Genomic DNA, 21,497 nt, shown 5'->3' with positions numbered 1-21,497 from the left:
CCGTAGAGACGTTTGCCATCTCCGGTAGAGAAACAAATACAGAGAGGAGTTGTGGTCTAATAAGGTTCATGTGTTATAGACACAATGGGAATCGTGGAGAGGAAGAGTTGTGTAGATTCTATTACGAGCTTTGGTTTCATTGTGTTGCAAGGTTTAGGCACTTAGGTTGGGCCGATTGGGTATGCCTTTTTGAACAGGTTTGTTTTTAGTTCTTTCCAGAAATTTAGGTGGTCGTATGTTGTTTTTACTATTTTTGGCAGTGCGTTCCATAGTTGTGTGCTTATATTGGAGAAGCTGGATGCATAGGTTGATTTGTATTTGAGTCCTTTGCAGCTTGGGTAGTGGAGATTTAGGTATGTTTGTGTTGATCTGATTGTGTTTCTTGTTGGTAGGTCTATGAGGTCTGTCATGTATCCTGGGGCTTCGCCGTAGATGATTTTATGGACCAAGGTTGCAGATTTTGAAAGCAATACGTTCTTTGATTGGTAGCCAGTGTAATTTTTCTCTTGAGGGGTTTGGTGCTTTCGAATCGCGCTTTTCCAAATATAAGCCTGGCTGCTGTATTTTGAGCGGTCTGAAGTTTCTTTATGAGTTGTTGTTTGCATCCCGCGTAAATTCCATTGCAGTAATCTGCATGGCTTAGTACCATTGATTGTATCAGGCTGCGAAATGTTTCCCTCGGAAAGAATGGTTTCACGCGTTTGAGTTTCCACATTGAGTGGAACATTTTCTTAGTTGTAGATTTAACTTGGCTCTCAAGCGTAAGGTTGCGGTCGATAGTAACGCCGAGGATTTTCAGGCTGTCTGAGATAGGGAGGGTGTAGTCTGGGGTGTTTATATTTGTGGGTTTGTTCGTATTGTATTGGGATGAGCGGATGAGGCAGTGCGTTTTATCTGTATTGAGTTTTTTTAATTGAAATGCGTTTGCCCATGAGTCCATGATGTTTAGGTCGAGTTTGATTTCGTTGGCAAATCACACACACTATTCCAGAATAAAGCTTTTAATAATCATTTACTTGGAGGAGTTCATGCATTTTGTGAATATTCCACCTGTTTGTTTAATGGTTTACCTTTCAAGTAACTGTAATGAAAATGAGGACTCTCTAAATGACACTAAAGTCATTGGAGCTTGAAAGACCAGGTGCAAAAATTAACAATTTCCAAAAGAACTATTTACTAGCTATGCATCAGTCATTTGTAGAAAATACAGCCAGATGAGCAAAAGGATTAAATGAATATTTCAGAGCAATATACATGCAACACCTAAAAAGTGTTTAATGTTTACATGGAGATACAGTGAAAACCAGCAGTGTTATATACTAAAAGACTGAGTACTGCATTTTTTACAATAAATGTTACTGAAAAGGCACACTTGAGTATGGGAACCTAATTCCTCCTTTATTTAGTCCAGCTTAAGAATTATCCCAAGATGAAGTGGGGCATGAGCTTTGCACTCCAGAGCAGTTCTTTGTTCAGATGTGAATTGTGTGATCCCCAAACCACCTATTTGTCTTTGGATAAGTCCTGCATGGGATCAAGAAGAGATATTATGTCCTGCAAAGAATGTAGCTTTCTGCAGAGTTACTAGAGAGATAAGCTTGTCACAGTCCTTTCTTATTTGAAATGTGGTAGTGCAGAAGTGACTGAAACAAGTTTATCGCTGTTTTATGCTTACAGAGGGCATCATCTCATGTGCATATTGTGTGGGCTGCGCCTTGCACCTTTCGCTCTCTCTTCCTATTAAATCTTTTCACATAGCTATTGCTCCAGACCAGGCCATCTCCTGGCCTCAGATGCCCCCGGAGGAACTGAAGGATAGATGGAGGGGGCGGCAGTCTCTTGTGATAGATCTGACCCATCACGATATATCTACTTCCTGCAAAGTAAGAGACAAAAGAGTTATTGTTCTCAACATAGCCATATCTGTTCAGCGAAGCTAAAAGTTAAGAACTATTTCTAATTAGGGCAATAGTGAAAGCGGGTACAGGGCCTGCAGTTCTGTGGGCATAGAATTTGCCCTTTGAAATTTCACCAGTGTGCACACAGCATGGATACCAAGTGCATATGCTAGAGATTGCAAGTGGAGATTTAATCATAAAATGTCTGCACATAATTTCTCTCCCCTGACATATCTCCATTAATTTTTTTGGCAGGTAAAGCATGCACACATGGCCTTACTTTCAACCCACAAGGAGTGGTCAAAAAGTCAGCTGGTGTAAATCACATGGATTAGTGCCCCTATAGAATAACTCCATACAAAATCCTCAAGGCACTTCACTGGCTACCTATCCTTTTCTGCATACTACTACTACTATACAGTTCAAACTCCTCTTATTGACCTATAAGTGCATTCACTCTGCAGCTCCTCAGTACCTCTCCACTCTCATCTCTCCCTACATTCTTCCCCGGGAACTTCCTTCCCTGGGTAAATCTCTCTTATCTGCACCCTTCTCCTCCACTGCTAACTTCAGACTCCGTTCCTTTTATCTTGCTGCACCATAAGCCTGGAATAGACTTCCTGAGCCGGTAGGTCAAGCTCCATCTCTGGCCGTCTTCAAATTAAGCTAAAAGCCCACCTTTTTGATACTGCTTTTAACTCCTAACCCTTATTCACTTGTTCAGAACCCTTATTTTATCATCCTCACTTTAATATTCCCTTATCTCTTGTTTGTCTGTCCTAATTAGATTGTAAGCTCTGTTGAGCAGGGACTGTCTCTTCATGTTCAAGTGTACAGTGCTGCATACGTCTAGTAGCGCTATAGAAATGATGATTAGTAGTAGTACCACCACCTCTGGTATTGTTGGTGATTAGGAACACAGCTTCTTTGATCGTACAGATTTTTGGTTCTACTGCCTAAAACTTTGTACTTTCTATCCATTGCCAAATGTTAACTACATTTTAAATTTACTTGGCAGTTTCCTCCTGCTCCTTTGTACTTCCAGTTCATTTGGAACCAGGGCTGGGCTTTGGCCCCATGTGCTTTCATGTACAACCAGCTTGGTATTTTCCCGGTATATTTTTCTTTTCTTTCTGTACCTAGTCACGTCCTTGCCAGGACAGTGTACCAGAGGCTTCTTCTAAAACCCTGCAAACATGCCCTCTAAAGGGATGCCCATGACAGGCTTCCTTCCCCTGGGGAGGGAATTGAGATGGGGAACTCCTGCATGATCGTGGCAGTAAGCCATCAGCTTGCTCATCTTTTACTTTTTACACGAAGATATGTAGGATTACATTTCAGTGCTCCCTCTTTGTAAGGGCACTTTTCAAGCTAGATTTTTTTTTTTTTTTTTACATTTGTACCCCGTGCTTTCCCACTCATGGCAGGCTCAATGCGGCTTATATGGGGCAATGGAGGGTTAAGTGACTTGCCCAGGAATCGAACTCAGTTCCCCAGGACCAAAGTCCACCACCCTAACCACTAGGCCACTCCTCCACTCCTGACTTCAGAGTGCTTTAACTGCTTTTGTCCCCGGTAGGGAAATGGGTGTTGAATTAGGAAAACACAATTTCTGCTTAAGTGATGCCATGAATCTCGCCAAGCATGCTTCTAGGGCAACTTAATGGCCGTTACCTAGCTGAAAGCCCCAAACTTAAAGACAAGCATTATTGCCTTCTGTGCTGGGATTAGTTACCTATTTCTTACTGAGGAAATTAAACTCTGTGAAAACGCACATTGATTTCATAAACTAGTAAGTGGCTTCAGCACATCATTATCATTAAGGGTATACCAGGCTGTTTTCCAGCGATGAGTCTTTTAATCAGTTGACTAAGGTAAGGGCACTTTAGCCTGAACACCTTACAATGCAAACTGAAAAGATGGCGTGTGTTTACCGGGTTTAAAATCTGGACACAGTCTGTGGCAATTTAGTGTGTCGATGGCGAGGATCTTGATTCTGAAGAAGAAACCATCGGGCATGATGTAAAGTCGATTCATCTTGTACAAACCGTCACTGTTCACCAGCAGCGTTATCAGACGCAGACCTTTCCCAAGGACTTCCACATCATGGACAATGCCGTTCACTGCTGTTATATTAAAAACAAGAGTAATAACATCATAAGTGCAGCTGCTAGAGGGTTGTTACTGAGGCAAATTATGAAAATTTAACTTGATAAAGGAGTTTGTTGTATCTGTTCTGAAAAGTGAAGAGGTGTGGATTGGGAAAACTCTATGAGCTGGATGCCAACTATGTGCTTCTAGAAACTGTAGGACAGAAACATTATTAGGGAACCTAGGGGGAAGCAGTTTGAAACTCCCAGAACTAGTCCTACTAAAGTTTGCCCCCCCCCACCCCACCACCACCACCACCTCTTTCTCCAAGGATAAGCAGGGCTGTAAAATCCTTACCTGTCACCCATACTGCCCAGCAGTATTTCCCGCCTCCCAACCACCAGTCCCGTCTCCCATCACCGGCTCTGGTACAGACCGTACAAGTCTGCCCTCCCCTATCCTAGCCTCCCAACCACCAACCCCTCTTCCCCCCACCTGCTCTGAAATTGGGTGGCGGAGCAGGTGGGGGGAAGAGGGGTTGGTGGTTGGGAGGCTAGGATAGGGGAGGGCAGACTTATACGGTCTGTGCCCTGAAAAAGACAGGTACAAATTCAAGATATGAGTTGATCTTGGGCAGACTAGATGGACCGTGCAGGTCTTTTTCTGCCATCATCTACTATGTTACTATGTATGGAACCTAGCACGGGCAACAGTATCCCAGCAACTTTTTCCAGAAGCGTTTGGGTAGTCTCTCCCTGTGTATGCACACCTGTTCCCACCTGCTGCTATGACAGGGGACCTCTTCATTCTAATCTTTTCCACTGAGCTGACTAGACCTGTTTTTTCCTATTGTGGTTGCCTCAGCATCTCAAAAGATATCTTGTTCTTCATGAAAGGCTCTAAGTCATGTTGCTGTCACGTGGTCTTTTTGCATTTAACCAATTCCATAGGTTTTTCTCCAAATTTTATTTCTTTTTTTTTCACCTTACCTCATTATAGGTCATGTTTGGGTATTGAGCTTATGGCCAGGGTACCTTTATCATCATCAAGTTGTTTGATTTTGCTGTGGCTAATTTTTTTTTTTTTAATGAGTTGTCCCAATCGGAGGCCCCTATTGGCTTCAAAAGGGGTTCCTGGTGGAACATGTGATATCGTGCTAATGCAATCGTACGGATCCCGGACGGCATGCAGGAGCAAGGGAGGACAGATCCAGAAGTAGGCAAGAAGAAGAAGCTTGCTGACACCGGGCCTGGGGAATTTTGCCCCCCCCCCCCCCCAGCAGCCCTGGCTGGGCTTGATGGACCTTCAGTTTGTCCCAGTATGATAATGCTTATGTTCTTAGGTTCTAACCCTCCCACTTCCCCAAGGGTGTTGTGTTCCTTAGCATATGATTGACCTAGGCAGTCCCCTGCAACAATGGCAGCCTGCAGCACATACACATTTGTGGGGAGTCTACACAAACACTTCTGGAAAGAGTTGCTGGGGTACTGTTTCTTGCATCATGCTCCATCGGTGACATCACCCCATATGTGAAGATTTAAGTCCTGCTGTCTTCAGAGAACTCTGGCTTACTCGTAAGTAATTTTGTTATTCTGCCATTTGGAGTTACCAAATCTGATGTCTCAGATTTACCCTGTTACATTAATGATGATATTATGCAGAATGACGTTTTTAAAAAAATGTTTAAATTGCTCAGTCCTAATCCTCTTTCAGACCTATGTTTGCCTTGTATCATCAGCCATCAAATGCGTTTATCTTTGAGCACAGGTAGGAGGCACTGCACCATACTTTCTTACTTTCTATCCATAGAAATCCTTGGTGAAGGAGTTATCCTACTGAAGCTATATCATCGTACTATTGCCAAGGTTGTTTGCCATCCAGGATAACAACTGGATAATCCTTAATGGTGCTGGTAGATAACACAGCTATACCCACTGTACCATATATCGATCAATCTGTGAATAATGCAAACTGAAAGTAATTGCAGTCATTCAAACTCCATTAAATGTTATCCATTTCTCAGTCCACATCAATAGAAATCAAACAAAATAAAACATGGAAAAGAAGAGGGATGGGAGGGGGGACAAATAAAAAAAGCAGAACATAATACACTGTACGAGAATGCTGAAAATACTGGTTGTCAGATTGTTACTCTGCAATGTTGTTTGTATGTTATCTTTTCTGCTAATAAACAGATTTAAATATAAACATGGAAAAGAAAATATGATACCTTTTTTATTGGACATAACTTAATACATTTCTTGATTAGCTTTCCAAGGTTGCCCTTCTTCCTCAGATCGGAAATAAGCAAATGTGCCAGCTGACAGTGTATATAAGTGAAAACATTCAAGCATTACTATGACAGTAAAATAGATACCATTGGAGATTCTACATGGAATGTTGCTATTCCACTAGCAACATTCCATGTAGAAGGCTGCGCAGGCTTCTGTTTCTGTGAGTCTGACGTCCTGCACGTACGTGCAGGACATCAGACTCACAGAAGCAGAAGCCTGCGCGGCCACATTGGTGATCTACAAGGGCCGACTTCTACATGGAATGTTGCTAGTGGAATAGCAACATTCCATGTAGAATCTATAGAAATCAAACAAAATAAAACATGGAAAAGAAAATAAGATGATACCTTTTTTATTGGACATAACTTAATACATTTCTTGATTAGCTTTCGAAGGTTGCCCTTCTTCGTCAGATCGGAAATAAGCAAATGTGGTAGCAGATAGTATATATGAGAGAAACATCAAAGCATTACTTTGACAGTCTGACAGAGTGGGAGGGTGGGGGTGGGTAGGAGGTATGCATGGGGACATCAAAGCACTTCACTGATATTCTAACAGGAGGGGTGTGGGTAGGTGAGAGGAGGGTGATAAACAGAGAAATACAACTTTATGGTTTATAATGAGTTAGAAAACCCAGATCCTTATTAAGTCCTGTTTGTTGGGTGTCAAAATATTCAATCATTCTTATTTCAAAGGTCTTACGTTCCTGTATTGTTTTAAAATTACCTTTCAGTATTCTTACTGTGAAATCACTGGTGCAGTGTTCTGGTCTAGTGAAGTGTTGGCCCACAGGGGTGGGGGCTTGACTGGCACCGGCTATTTTTATGTGATGTCTGTGTAGATTGAATCTTGTCTTAAGCATCTGGCCTGTTTCTCCAATATAGCATCCTATATTACCCTCCTCTCACCTACCAACACCCATCCTGTTAGAATATCAATGAAATGGTTTGATGTCCCCATGCATACCCCCACCCTCCCACTCTGTCAGACTGTCAAAGTAATGCTTTGATGTTTTTCTTATATATACTACCTGCTACCTCATTTGCTTATTTCCGATCTGAGGAAGAAGGGCAACCTTTGAAAGCTAATAAAGAAATGTATTCAGTTATGTTCAATAAAAAAGGTATCATCTTATTTTCTTTTCCATGTTTTATTTTGTTTGAGTTCTATTGATAACCTTTAAGAGTGGACTAACACGGCTACCATACCTCTCTACATCCAAATTTTCTGCTTTTAGTTCTTTGAATCTACAGGGGTCAGTTCACCTGGGAAATACTTTCATGTCTCCTCTATTGGAACTTTAGCCACATCTTTTATTCAAGTGGATATTTTTATACCATGACTGGTTAATTAAATTATGAAGTGTGTGATGACCTGTTTGCTGTGAGTGTATATTACATTTTGAACGTTACCAAATTCACTAGAGCAATAGAATTCTGCTTCGTTTCTCTCCTTCCTGCATTCTGTCGAACATATCTTCTCTTTGTTTTCAGCATCTGAAATTAGCATAAGCATAAATAGCATTATGAATACCTATACATACATATATTTAGGCAGCTTCTGTGTGTGTTGAGGTTAAACTATTTCTTGAAGGAAGGTGGATAAACAATCACGGTGGTAATTCAATAAACTAGGGGAGCTTGGCAGTGACCCGTAGTGTGAAACAGAATTGCTAATGTTACTCTTCACAGGGTAATAATCGGCTTAGTCATAGCTGAGCATTAAACAGGAACGATGCTTTGAGTTAACAAGGATGGGGATTATTGACCAGTTAATACAGTCTCCTGCTGAACTTTGGAATAGAGAAACTTGGTTTGTGGTGGGGGTGGGAACATTGCAGTAGAGAAGGTAGAAGGCTCTTGCATGGATACACTGAATGGGTCGATTTAATCAGTCTCCATCTTTGATCCCCAGTCTCCCCTAGTTTCGAATGCTGTGTGGGGCAAACAGTTGGGCCTAGGGACATAGCCAGACTTTGGCGGGAGGGGGGGGTCCAGCCTGAGGTGAGGGGGCACATTTTAGCCCCCACCCCTGGCGCCGCTGACCTCCACCACCACCATTGCCGACTTTGCCCCCCTGCCGCCAACCCTCTCGACCCCCCCCCCCACCACCAATTCACCATCGCCTGCCTTTGCTGGACGTCAGAAAGAGAAGGAAGCCTTTTGTGGGAAGAGGACCTGGGCTGGTGAGGGTTGGGGTCCCCTGCCAGCAAAGGCAGGCGATGGCGATGACGGGTTGGCGGCGGGAGTGGGGGTCAGGCGGGTCAGCAGGGGGCCCAGGCCCCCCTGGCCCCACGTAGCTACTCCAGTGGTTGGGCCAAGGCCGTAATGGCCCTCCTCCTTATGCTGCATTTTACAAAAAAAGGGGATGAAACATTAACCAAGACCAAGCAAAGAACTTTTGTGTAACTAGGTCACAGGAGCTGTTTTTTTTTAAAGGTCCCTGAACTGTAATAAGGTGCTGGCCTTAACAACATTTATTGAAAATAGATTCCAGAAAAACCTCGAACTGACATATAAGCATATTTTCAAAGCACTTAGACTTACGAAGTTCTATAGTAACCTTTGGAACTTTGTAAGTTTAAGGGGCCCTTTTACTAAGCCGCGTAAGTGGCTATGAACGCCCAATGCACCAAAATGCAGTTACCGCCTGGCTACCATGTGGTTCTTGCGGTATTTTCATTTTTGGCGCATGTCTGAAAAATAATTTTTTATTTTCGGACATGCGTATTGGACACACGCCAAGTGGCACTTGACGCGTGTAGGTCATTACCGCCTGGTTACAACGTGAGACTTTACCACTAGGTCAATGGCCAGTGGTAAGGTCTCAGACCCAAAACGGACATGCGGCAATTTTCATTTTGCTGCCCCTCCATTTTCAGCAAAAGTTTTTAAAAGCCATTTTTTTTATAGGTGCACTGAAAAATTATTCTGCGTGCACCCAAAACCTGTCTACAGTACCGCAGGCCATTTTTCAGTGTGCTTTTGTAAAAGGGCCGCTGAGTGCTTTGAAAATGAACTTCTGTGTATTATTTTTACTTCATAGTATCCTAAGATGGTTTTGAAACACTGGCCTATGGCTGAAACAGAAACCCTTCTTGTTTGGTTTGTTACAATTAAAATAGTGGAATTATAATGAATAACCAACAATTCAGAGTGCATTTGATAACAAAATGAGCTGCTGGGAATGTCAAAAGTATGAATTGGCTCAAAATTGGTGCTTTCTCTTGCACTTCAATGTACGCACTAACAATGAACCAATTACTCAGTCCAGATAGGTGGTGGAGATGAGAACGGTAATGGAATTCAAACATGCGTGGGATAAACATAAAGGAATCCTGTTCAGAAGGAAGGGATCCTCAGAAGCTTAGCTGAGCTTGGGTGGCGGAGCCGGTGGTGGGAGGCGGGGCTAGTGCTGGGCAAGACTTCTACGGTCTGTGCCCTGAAAATGGCAGATACAAATCAAGGTAAGGTATACAGAAAAAGTAGCACATATGAGTTTATCTTGTTGGGCAGACTGGATGGACCGTGCAGGTCTTTTTCTGTCGTCATCTACTATGTTACTATAATTAATTTATGCAAATGACTTATACCTTGGTTTGCAATCACCTAGCTTCTTGCACTTGGAATATGGTCTAAATGCCACAGTGGCTGCAAGTCAACAGTACTATCAAACTTGGCGCCTTATTCCAAGTTCCAGGTTCCTCGGTATTTCATCTACATGATGCAAATGCAGGAAAGATGCTGCCACGAACCAAATCCAGTGTACTTTGAGGTTCCTTGACACCATACCTTCACATTTAAAAACACTTATTGAAGGTGACAGTTTAACATTACATAACAAACCTGATCTCAAAGTTGGCTGGAACCAGTAGAGTAGCCAAATGTACTATTTTGAGTGGGCCTGAGCCCAAAGTGGGTAGGCACAAAATTCCACCCTTCCCCCCCCCCACACACTTTCTGCCCCCACCACTGCACCAGCAACCCCCCAACAAAAAATAAAGACTTGATGTGGCAGGGATCCCCAAGCCCCACCAGCTGAAGAGGTTGTCTGATGGCCAGAACAAGTCACTCCCCTGCCTGCTGCAGCTGGCCATACTGTCCATGTGCTGCTGTCAGGCCAGCCTCATCCCTCCTACACTTGCTCAGTTTTCAAGTGAGCATGTGCGCTGGTGATTGCCTAAGACTCCATCAGGACAGGACAAATACCCGGCTCTTTACTCCAATCTCTAGGAGGCAACGGAAAGAAAAACACACACAATAAATATAGAGCAAAAGCCTTTGGGAGAGAGAACTGAGGGTCTCACATAATGGCAGTGAGGCCACCCAGAACTGTCTCAAAATCCCTCTGGTCCTCTGCTCTTTTATTAAGAATGCATTGTCATAAATTAACTGGTTACATCACAAATCATGGGACACAAACTTTGAAAAATTATTGGCTAGATTAGATTCTTCTTAAATCTGCAAGTTCAGGGTACTTTCCAAAACTGCTATTGGTTCCAGTAAAAATCTAACATTTATAGGAATGTGGAACTATCATACATTATTCCATGCACCATCTGTATGCTCAGACATTGTAATAAAGATTTAGGTCTTTTTACCACCATCCCAATATTCATACATATCCCGGGAAAAGATTGGAATGATAAAAGACCAAGGCCACGTAACGTATGAGAAAAGCAATTTATTAACTTACCAATAGAGTATACAGAATTAAAATAAATTCTCTCATAGGAGTACAGTTCTGCTTATACAAAAGTATTGGCTGAGAACTGTCTCAAACATTTACCAATCATGCTGCTACTTATGTACTGTTTCTATATAAAGCCTTTTCTTAAGAGATTACTTCATTCTCTTCACTTATCATCTTTCTTTTGTGTTCTACAGCCAAAAACTCAACAGTCTGGTCTGTTAGTTCCGCTCCATGGATAAATCCTTCTTATCTGTTCCCTTCTCCACTACTGCCAACTCCAGACTTCGCGCCTTCTGTCTCGCTGCACCCTACGCCTGGAATAAACTTCCTGAGCCCCTACGTCTTGCCCCATCCTTGGCCACCTTTAAATCTAGACTGAAAGCCCACCTCTTTAACATTGCTTTTGACTCGTAACCACTCGCCTCCACCTACCTTCCTTTCCTCTTTCCTGTACACATTAATTGATTTGATTTGCTTACTTTATTTATTTTGTGTCTATTAGATTGTAAGCTCTTTGAGCAGGGACTATCTTTCTTCTATGTTTGTGCAGCGCTGCGTATGCCTTGTAGCGCTATAGAAATGCTAAATAGTAGTAGTAGTAGTAGTAGTAGTAGTCTCTTGTAACCAGAGCTAATAGTGTGATGTCATAATGCCTCAGTCCACCAATAAGAGCCAACCTCATCAGTGATGTCACAATGGCTTGATTGTCCTATACTTGGCTCACTTTTATTACATAGCTCTTTGAGCAGGGACTGTCTTTCTTCTATGTTTGTGCAGCGCTGCGTATGCCTTGTAGCGCTATAGAAATGCTAAATAGTAGTAGTAGTAGTAGTTTGATCAGCCTTCACCTTTAACAACATCCCTTGATCCATAACCGTGCTACTATTTCTTCAACATCTGCATGCATCGCATTCACTTCTCTTCCAAACATGTTTATGTCTAATAAAAGTTTCCTGCATCTGGCAAAGATAGTATTTAGTAATTTCCCATCTTATTTACTATACTAACATTTAACCTCTAATTTTCTTCTCTATGAATGGGAGGGAGGACCATTATTTTCAAACATAACCTTAATATCATCACCGGCTGCAGCAAGTAAGGGAGTGACTTGTTCTGGTGGCTGGAGGGCCTTTTCACCTGGCAGGGCTTAGGGGAATCCCCGCCATCCATAACAGTGCCAGAAAATTTGGTGGGCCTGAGCCCAAAGTGAATGAGCCCATCTGTGGCTGCATCACTGGCTGGCAACAAACTGGGGCACACTCACAAAGATATTGAGAATGAGTGCTCTGGCACTCATACTCCATGGCAGAATACTCTGCGTTAATCTTGACCTAGTCTGCACATTTGCATTTGATGGTGACACAGCTGAATTCTGCAATGCAGATATTAGTGGTGTTCTGTGACCTGCTGATATCCAGTGGCAACCAGTGCTGAGTAATGTTGCCTCAACAAATCTTCATCGTTGGAATGCCACAATGAGTTTACTCACTTGGATCCAATGTTGACTTCCCGTTACATTTATAAACCCCCTCCCCCCAAGACACCTGCCATTCAGAAAGCCAGTCTGGGCTTATCTTCCAGACCAGACCTGACTATAAACAGTTTGTAGCATAAGAGGTAGTTGAATACAAACAAGGAAACTCTGGACTAGAGAATGACACGGAGTCCCCGCGGGTCCTGTCTCTGTCCCCACCCCATCCCTGCAGGTTCTATCTCCATCCCCGCAGGCTCTGTCCCTGTCCCCGCCCCATCCCTGGAGGTTCTGTCCCCGTCCCCGTGGACTCTGTCCTCATCTGCAGAAACCTTGAACACTTATGATTTTATATTTACATCTTGTTTTTATACTTTAATAACAATCGTGCAATTGTTGTGTATAAATGACAAATAGAAGACAATAACAACAACGAGCAACTATAATAACCCTCCTTCCCACCACCACCCTCTACCCTTCCAATCCCAACAATGGCTGATTTCTACTACACCAAGGAATCCTAATTCACACTGTTAAAATGTCCAAGGGTATAAAATACAACCCGTTCTGTATGCCCTAGAGGGGAAAAATATGCTCTGTGAAGCATGGTTATGGATTTTTAATCTGCGGATGAAAAATAAGTCATCAACAATCTCAGGATTCAGTCTAGCTCTCTTGTCTTCCACAGTCCTTCCTGCAATAGAAGATGTCTTCTTAGAAGATGTGCTGGTAGCAGGATGTACAGGATCCCCCAAGCAAATTTTGCTAGTTATGGCCAAGCATGTTTGTTTGTTTTTCCAAAAAATCAAAATATTGTTGTAGGCATCACTCAAACATAAATAACAGTCCAGTTTTCCCGCCTCTAAGCTGCAACCCCCACCCCCCTATACCCTATCCCACAACATGCCCAAATGGGTGGGCAGAGTGGGATGAAAACCCCTGCTACCAACTACCCTTCACCCTCCCTTCTTCACAAAAACAATCTTTCCTACACACTATAGTCTCTTACTCTCCCTCTAACCCAAGCTCCACCCCCAAAACACCATCACGGAATCCTCTATTCCCTTACATTGTCCCCTCATCCAATCCCTTCCCTGCCACCATTCCTCTTAATTTCCTAACTAAACTCTCTATCTATTAACCCTTTCCTTCTTCCCTCACCTACCTACCTACCTATCAAACTTACAACCTCCCTCCTCTTCTGGGTTGCTCAGCCAATGTTATTCCCCCTGCCTTAAGTGCAGAGGGTCTAAATGAATCCAGACATTGGTCTACACTGCAGACATTATACCAACCTAATGTACAATCCAGAATACAAAAAGCACATTGATGTTACTGAAAACAAGAACTATATGCTCTGAAAAATTACGATCAAGAGCAAGTTATTTTGTAATATGTAAACTTCATTTCATTATAATATTTCCCTACTAATACTATAAGCTGACCAGTACTTGTGCTTCAAAAAAATGGCTGCAGGTTCCTTTCACATAGAACTTATCTTCTGCATGCCATAAGTTTAATTAAAATGCTACCTCTTCATCATTCCCAACAGAGCCTGGAAATTCTAGAATCATCCAAATAGTATTTAAGCCAGAATATATATAACAATTTAAATAATGAAAGACCATATTTTACCTCCAAGCAAAATAGTCTCCACACACATGGACCTCAGCTAATGAAAACTGACTGAGTTTGTGCCATGTTTAGAGTGACAGCTGATGTCATATCATCACAGAGAGGTTAATTCCTAAGGAGCTTATCATCCCAAATTTACAGACTTAAATTCATGCTAAACTTTTGTATCAAAAGCATTTATTTAGAGAACTCTATTTACCATATAAACTATTATGCAAGATCATAACTGCATTACTCCCCCCCCCTCCCCCAGACTATCTTACAATCCCTTGTGGTCTAGTGGTGTAGTCAGGGCGGGAATGATCCCCAGTCACTCTTGGCCACTCAGCTCTACTCTCAAAATGACCCTGTGACCTCTTGAGGCAGTCTCACAAGATTGCCACTAGAGGTCACTGCAGCCATTTTGAGAGCAGAGCTAGCATGGGCAGGAAAGACTGGGGATCACTCCTGCCCTGATTATACTGCTAGAATGCCAGGGAATGTAAGATAGATCCAAGGGGGAGCACCTACAGGTGGGCAGAGGGAGGGAGGAAGGAAGACAAACAAACAAACAAGATAAAGCACAAATTTTAAGACATAGCAGTCACAACCCCTGGAGTGAAGCAAGTCCTAGCCATTACACAACAGTGACACCTACTGGTCATTTGAGTGAACTTGTGCTAGGTTTAGTAACTGAGGGGCCCTTTTACGAAGGTACATAAGCGCCTATTTATGTACAACGCACGTCAAATTGGCACTACCGCCCGGCTACTGCGTGCCACGGACAGTAATTCCATTTTTGATGCGTGCCCAAAATACGCGGTAGAAAATATTTTCTACTGCGTGGCACTCACCCAGCGGTAATCGGTAGTTTATGCGTGCTGGCTGCTTACCGCCTGGTTAGCGCATGAGACCTTACCGCTAAGTCAATGGGTGGCGGTAAGGGTAAAGTCTCAGCCTAAAAACGGATGTGTTTTAATTTTGCCGCAAGACCATTTTCCAGCACAAAAAAATAAATGCCTTTTTTTCCAGGCGCGCTGAGCAAATGGACCTGCATTTGTCCAAAACACATGCCTACACCAGTGCAGGTCACTTTTAGGTGCACCTTAGTAAAAGGGCCCCTCATAGTTTGACTGAGAAGGGGATAAAATAAGATTGGGGGCCAGGGAACTCAGCCCACCATAATGAATAAATAAAGAAAGAAGCAAGCCTTCCTTCAATTCAATTTCTGCTCCATTCTATATGGTGTCCTAGCCTAGTTAAAGCAGAATCTGGTTGAGCTGAGCATAAGCAGCAGAATGAATGGGTTACTGGGGCATTTATTTACCCAACACAGATAGTAACATAACATAGTAACATAGTAGATGACGGCAGAAAAAGACCTGCACAGTCCATCCAGTCCTTACCTTGATTTGTATCTGTCTTTTTCAGGGCACAGACCGTAGAAGTCTGCCCAGCACTAGCTCCACCTCCCAACCACCAGCCCCTTGATTTGTATCTGTCTTTTTCAGGGCACAGACCGTATAAGTCTGCCCAGCACTAGCCCCACCTCCCAACCACCAGCCCCTTTATTTGTATCTGTCTTTTTCAGGCACAGACCGTATAAGTCTGCCCAGCACTAGCCCCGCCTCCCAACCAACAGCCCCTTGATTTGTATCTGTCTTTTTCAGGCACAGACCGTATAAGTCTGCCCAGCACTAGCCCCGCCTCCCAACCACCAGCCCCTTGATTTGTATCTGTCTTTTTCAGGGCACAGACCGTATAAGTCTGCCCAGCACTAGCCCCGCCTCCCAACCACCAGCCTCTTGATTTGTATCTGTCTTTTTCAGGCACAGACCGTATAAGTCTGCTCAGCACTAGCCCCACCTCCCAACCACCAGCCCCTTTATTTGTATCTGTCTTTTTCAGGCACAGACCATATAAGTCTGCCCAGCACTAGCCCCGCCTCCCAACCACCAGCCTCTTGATTTGTATCTGTCTTTTTCAGGCACAGACCATATAAGTCTGCCCAGCACTAGCCCCGCCTCCCAACCACCAGCCTCTTGATTTGTATCTGTCTTTTTCAGGCACAGACCGTAGAAGTCTGCCCAGCACTAGCCCCGCCTCCCAACCACCAGCCCCTTGATTTGTATCTGTCTTTTTCAGGGCACAGACCATAGAAGTCTGCCCAGCACTAGCCCCGCCTCCCAACCACCAGCCCCTTGATTTATATCTGTCTTTTTCAGGGCACAGACTGTATAAGTCTACCCAGCACTAACCCCGCCTCCCAACTACCAGCCCCGCCTCTGCCATCCAATCTCCGCTAAGCAGTTGGGGCTGGGACTAGAGATTGGTTGGGTTGGTTCATCCATCCAACCAACCAAGAAAGGCAAAGCTTCCAAGCTCAGAAAGAAGACTTGTTTGGGCAGTCCTGGTTTTAAATTTACATCCCAAAGCAGCGTGATATGTGTAGTCCCTGATTCTGCCCATTGAAATCAGTGCTGCAGGTCCCAAAATGCATTGGATAAGATTGTCAGAAATCCAGAACTGGCTAAAATCTCCCCCTTGGAACTATGTAACTTGGAAGCTCAGAGAAAAAAACGTTCTGCTCTCTCTGGAGCTGGAATCCCAAAGGAGTAGAAAGCTTGGTCAGAGGGGAAAAATAGTTAGTCCCCTGAGGTTGTTCCTTCCTTCTTTATGGAAGATTCTCGACTGAGTAGCACCAGTCACATGGCACATCCTAAAACGGAAAGGATTGCTTACAAGAATGTGAATATTTTGCCCTAATGAAGCAAAAGTAAACTTGTGAAAGCTGGTTACAAATGTTATTAGGTTTATTCGCTTGGAACTCACCCTTCCTCAAGAGATTGAAGTGGTAGAACAGACTGGAAGATTGATGATTGGTTATCCAGGAGGTTTTGCTGATATCCTGGTTTACAGTACCACTGGGCTTGTAGGGACTGATCTTCCTAGATCTATTGCTGTCATTATCTCGTGGCCTGTAATTGTTTCTTTGGATGGTCATTGGGTTTTGAAAATATTGTGCTTCGGTTAGGGACCTGACTTGATGGTGTGATGATGACGATGCTACACGGTGAAACTCTGGGGCCATAGGACCAGCCTGGATCTGGAGGCTGTCCAGCTGCATAAGTGAGAATGGCAGATCTACTTCCATGGAGCCAGCTGAAGCTGAGGCTCTTCTGTGCTGCATGTTAGCTTTCCTTAGCCCTGTATTATTCTCGAGGGAGAGATTGGCCTTTTTCTTTCGATGTGTTGAGTTGTTGGGGATCATTTCAGCATAGTACAGGTCTTCTTCAGGATGCCTTTGACCAGCATTGTGCCTTTCCTCTGAGACTTCTCGCAGGGATGGTTCCCTGTCTAGGAGAATGTTACTGACTGAGGAAGATTTGGCCTGGCCAGGTACCCAGCTATCTTTGGCTGCTGGAAAGTCTTTAGTGAGAACATTGACCAGAGACCCTGTACAAGAAAATAAATAAATAAAGTAATATGTAATTGAAAATGTTCAATTAAAGATTTCCATAACTGAACCAGAGGCAAAGCCAGACAGCAGATTTTGGGTGGGCCTAGGCAAGAAGTGGGTGGGCACCAAATGTTCCCTCCCCCACCCCCACACCAAAAACATATCGCAGCTGATGGGAAAATGCTTCTCTCCAGTCTCCACCTTGGTAGTTTGCAGCAGGCATGCGCTGAAAACTGAGCATGCGAAGGTGCCAGTATTGTGGAGAGCAGCATTTTCATTACCATGTGCTACTGTTGGATGGGCCTGAGCCCTAAGTGGGTGGGCCCCGGCCCACCCAGGCCCACCTGTGGCTACGCCACTGAACTGAACAACCATTTCCCTGCAACCAAACATGCACCAGTATCCTTTAATGTTTGTCCTGTTTCTGTTTGCCTTATTAAGTTGTTTTATACTTCTCTTAACCAGACAGTATTAGCTGAGGTTTATTAGGGTTTTTTTCTCTAAATAGGGGTTTAAAATAATGTGAATTTGCATGAAGCAATTTTATTTTATCATGTTGTAATAGCCTAGATTTTTGATCTAGTATATTGAATTGTAATCTGCTATGGCTTTAGCAGGCTACAAACTAACTGTAACTGTGTATAGGGTTGGCCCTTTGTCCCTAGAGGAGAGAATAAGGTTCAGACTAAATCACTGCAAAGAAAAGTCTAAATATTATCAAGATCAAATGCTTAGGGGATTTCTTCAGGGAATAAGTACCTCCTGTGGGTTGAGAACCAGGGGGGACTGGTGATCCTGGGCAGGTCATCCAACCCTCCACTGCCCCCCATACAAAAAAAAAAGTAGATTGTGAACCCACTAAGGACAGACAGCCTGAAAATCCTCGGCATTACAATAGACCGCAACTTAAACACTAGAGAGCCAAGAGGCAGCCACAACAAAGAAAATGTTCCACTCAATGTGGAAACTCAAACGCCTGAAACAATTCTTCCCGAGGGAACCATTCCGCAACCTGATACAATCAATGGTGCTAAGCCACGTAGACTACTGCAATGGAATTTATGCAGGATGCAAAGAACAAACCTTAAAGAAACTCCAGACCGCTCGAAACACGGCAGCTAGGCTTATATTCGGAAAAACGCAATTTGAAAGCGCAAAACCCCTCCGCAAAAAAAAATGCACTGGCTCCCAATCAAAGAACGCATTGCCTTCAAAATCTATACCCTGGTCCACAAGATTATCTATGGTGAAGCCCCGGGATACATGACAGACTTGATCGACTTACCAACTACAAACACATACTACTACTACTACTACTTAACATTTCTAGAGCGCTACTAGGGTTACGCAGCGCTGTACAGTTTAACAAAGAAGGACAGTCCCTGCTTGAAGGAGCTTACAATCTAAAGGACGAAATGTCAAGTTGGGGCAGTCAAGATTTCCTGAATAGAGGTGCAGTGGTTAGGTGCCAAAGGCGACATTGAAGAGGTGGGCTTTGAGCAAGGTTTTGAAGATGGGCAGGGAGGGGGCCTGGCGTATGGGCTCAGGGAGCTTATTCCAAGCATGGGGTGAGGCGAGGCAGAAAGGGCGGAGCCTGGAGTTGGCGGTGGTGCAGAAGGGTACTGAGAGGATCAACACGAGCATATCTAATTCGGACTTACTCAAGCTGCAAAGGACTTAAATACAAATCAACTTACGCATCCAGCTTCTCCTACATAAGCACACAACTGTGGAACGCATTGCCAAAAGTCTTGAAATCGACGTACGACCACCTGAACTTCCGGAAATCACTAAAAACTAATCTGTTCAAAAAGGCATACCCCACCGATCCAACTTAAATGCCTGATCTCTGCATCACAACAAAACTAAAGTACGTAATGGGCAAAACGCAACTCTTCCGATGTATGTTTCCCATGAACTTCATCTTACCACATCACCCTGTATTTGTTCACACCGGAACCTGCAAAGGCCTCTCCGGTACTACGTAAGCCACTTTGAGCCTACAAATAGGTGGGAAAATGTGGGATACAAATGTAACAAATAAATAAATAAAATTACCTGTATGTAACATGTCAACCACATTTACCTAAGTAATGGGTTCCTAAGCTTGTCCTTTATCTTAACATCTGGCTATGATTATGGTTAGCTGCAACTTTTAGAAATGTTTTTGTGGTTTTTTTTTTTTTAGCATAAGTAAACTATTAGGTGTGTGGTGGTGGCCACCAAAAAAAGCAAACAGGATGCTAGGAATTATTAGGAAAGAGATGGAAAACAAAACCAAGAATATTATAATGCCTCTGTACCAGGCTTAGTAAAAGGGCCCCTTAGATTGTGAGTCCTCCAGGGACAGGGAAATACTTGGTGTACCTGAATATAACTCACCTTGTGCTACCACTGAAGACGGTGTGAGCGGAATAAATAAATAAAAATAATTCTAAACTCCTTTCACCTCCCCCAAATGTTCTGGGCCAGCGGTTATTTTAGACCCCCCCCCCCCCCTCCAATCCCTTTCAAGAGACCCAGGCAAAGCCTAACGCGTAAGAGAGGGAAAGCAAAAACCTGATGCTCCTGCAGTTTGCACTGAATATTTGGCCTATGTAGACTTAATTTTCAACCCAGTCTCACTGAAACCAAAGTGGCCTCCCAGTTCTTTGTAGCACAAGACACGGCACAAAGTAACTTCTAGTTTACCTGAAAACACTCTGATCTCTTGGATTACCCAGCACCCTTTTAAATATCTCAGTCAGTGTATTTTGGCAGAAAGAGGATTCTGCAATTTTTCCACTGCTGAAAATAGCCGATCTCAGTTTTACACGATTCTAGGCCTTTTTCATTCTCATTAAAAAAAACAAAAACAAAAACAAAACCTACCTTTACTTTGCAACAAAACACAGGAAGATCCAGTGACCAGCAGCAGCAGTAATGGTGCCACTGTTCTTGCAGCTGTCATCTTCTTGCAGAGCTTTTTATTCCCAGGCTGCTAAGAATGAGAGAGTTGGGGGGTTTCTTTCCATCTCCTCGTCCATGCTAATGAGGGGCAGCCTTTGGGGAAACGAATCACCCAGTGCAGCAAGACAAAACTGTTACAACCCTTATTAACCTCCCACTTGGACGTTAGGTCCTGCCAGCAGTAGATTTATGGGCTAGTTTAATAGGGATTGTGCTTCAGGGAAAGAACAACGTGTTAGAAACAAAAAACCATGTCCCAAAGAAATGATACACATCTATTCGTCTAGAGAATGTTTTAAAATTGAATTTTTGGAGCAGCAACAAAGTTCAGCCAACTTTGTCAAGCACCATCTCTGCAGCAGTAGGCTCAAGATACCTTTCGGTCTCAACTGCTTTTGGCAAATCTACTATTGCTAGATTCTGCTGTGATTCATTTGGCTAGATATATATTTTTTTCAAGGAGTTTGTTACTGAGCATTTCTGTTTCCTGAATGGCCAGTGCTGGGATGAATAAGACGTCCTCAGTTAGTACCAAAAGCTTTCATTGTGCTTGATGATCCTCACAGTCAAGCCTGGTGCACTGTGCAAAAGAAAGGTTAGTTGGATGAAAAAAACGTGCCAGGGCTCAAGGAGGCAGAATCTGCGTCTGTGCCACCTGCGAACATGTCCTCCTAGTTCCCCAAATGAACTACAGATTTATAAATTTGAAATTTCCCTTGCCATTAAATTAAAATCAATACATCAAGTTAAAAAAATATGGCTACCAATTGAACACTTTTTGACAAATGGTCAATCCAACTCTTTTATATATATATATATATTTTTTTTGTTACATTTGTACCCTGCGCTTTCCCACTCATGGCAGGCTCAATGCGGCTTACATGGGGCAATGGAGGGTTAAGTGACTTGCCCAGAGTCACAAGGAGCTGCCTGTGCCTGAAGTGGGAATTGAACTCAGTTCCTCCGAACCAAAGTCCACTGCCCTAGCCATGTGGCCGCGCAGGCTTCTGCTTCTGTGCAGGACGTCA

The 21,497-nt window shown here is 43.4% G+C and overlaps 1 protein-coding gene across 1 annotated transcript; it reads right to left on the bottom strand.

The window, feature by feature from the left end:
* Positions 1-1,052: 1,052 nt before the first annotated feature.
* On the bottom strand, positions 1,053-20,661 carry C6H17orf58 (chromosome 6 C17orf58 homolog). The gene is made up of 5 exons (XM_030206541.1): positions 20,392-20,661; positions 16,893-17,516; positions 7,696-7,779; positions 3,833-4,024; positions 1,053-1,876 (listed from the first exon to the last, which is right to left on the bottom strand). Exons 1-5 carry the CDS (start codon positions 20,468-20,470, stop codon positions 1,689-1,691), a joined length of 1,167 nt encoding a protein of 388 aa, XP_030062401.1. The 5' UTR covers positions 20,471-20,661; the 3' UTR covers positions 1,053-1,688.
* Positions 20,662-21,497: the final 836 nt, after the last annotated feature.

The sequence above is a fragment of the Microcaecilia unicolor genome, chromosome 6, assembly GCF_901765095.1.
Source record: "Microcaecilia unicolor chromosome 6, aMicUni1.1, whole genome shotgun sequence".
In the NCBI taxonomy this organism is placed as follows: Eukaryota; Metazoa; Chordata; class Amphibia; order Gymnophiona; family Siphonopidae; genus Microcaecilia; species Microcaecilia unicolor.
The sequence above is the reverse complement of the archived record's forward strand: the minus strand, read 5'-3'. Positions and strand labels throughout refer to the sequence as shown.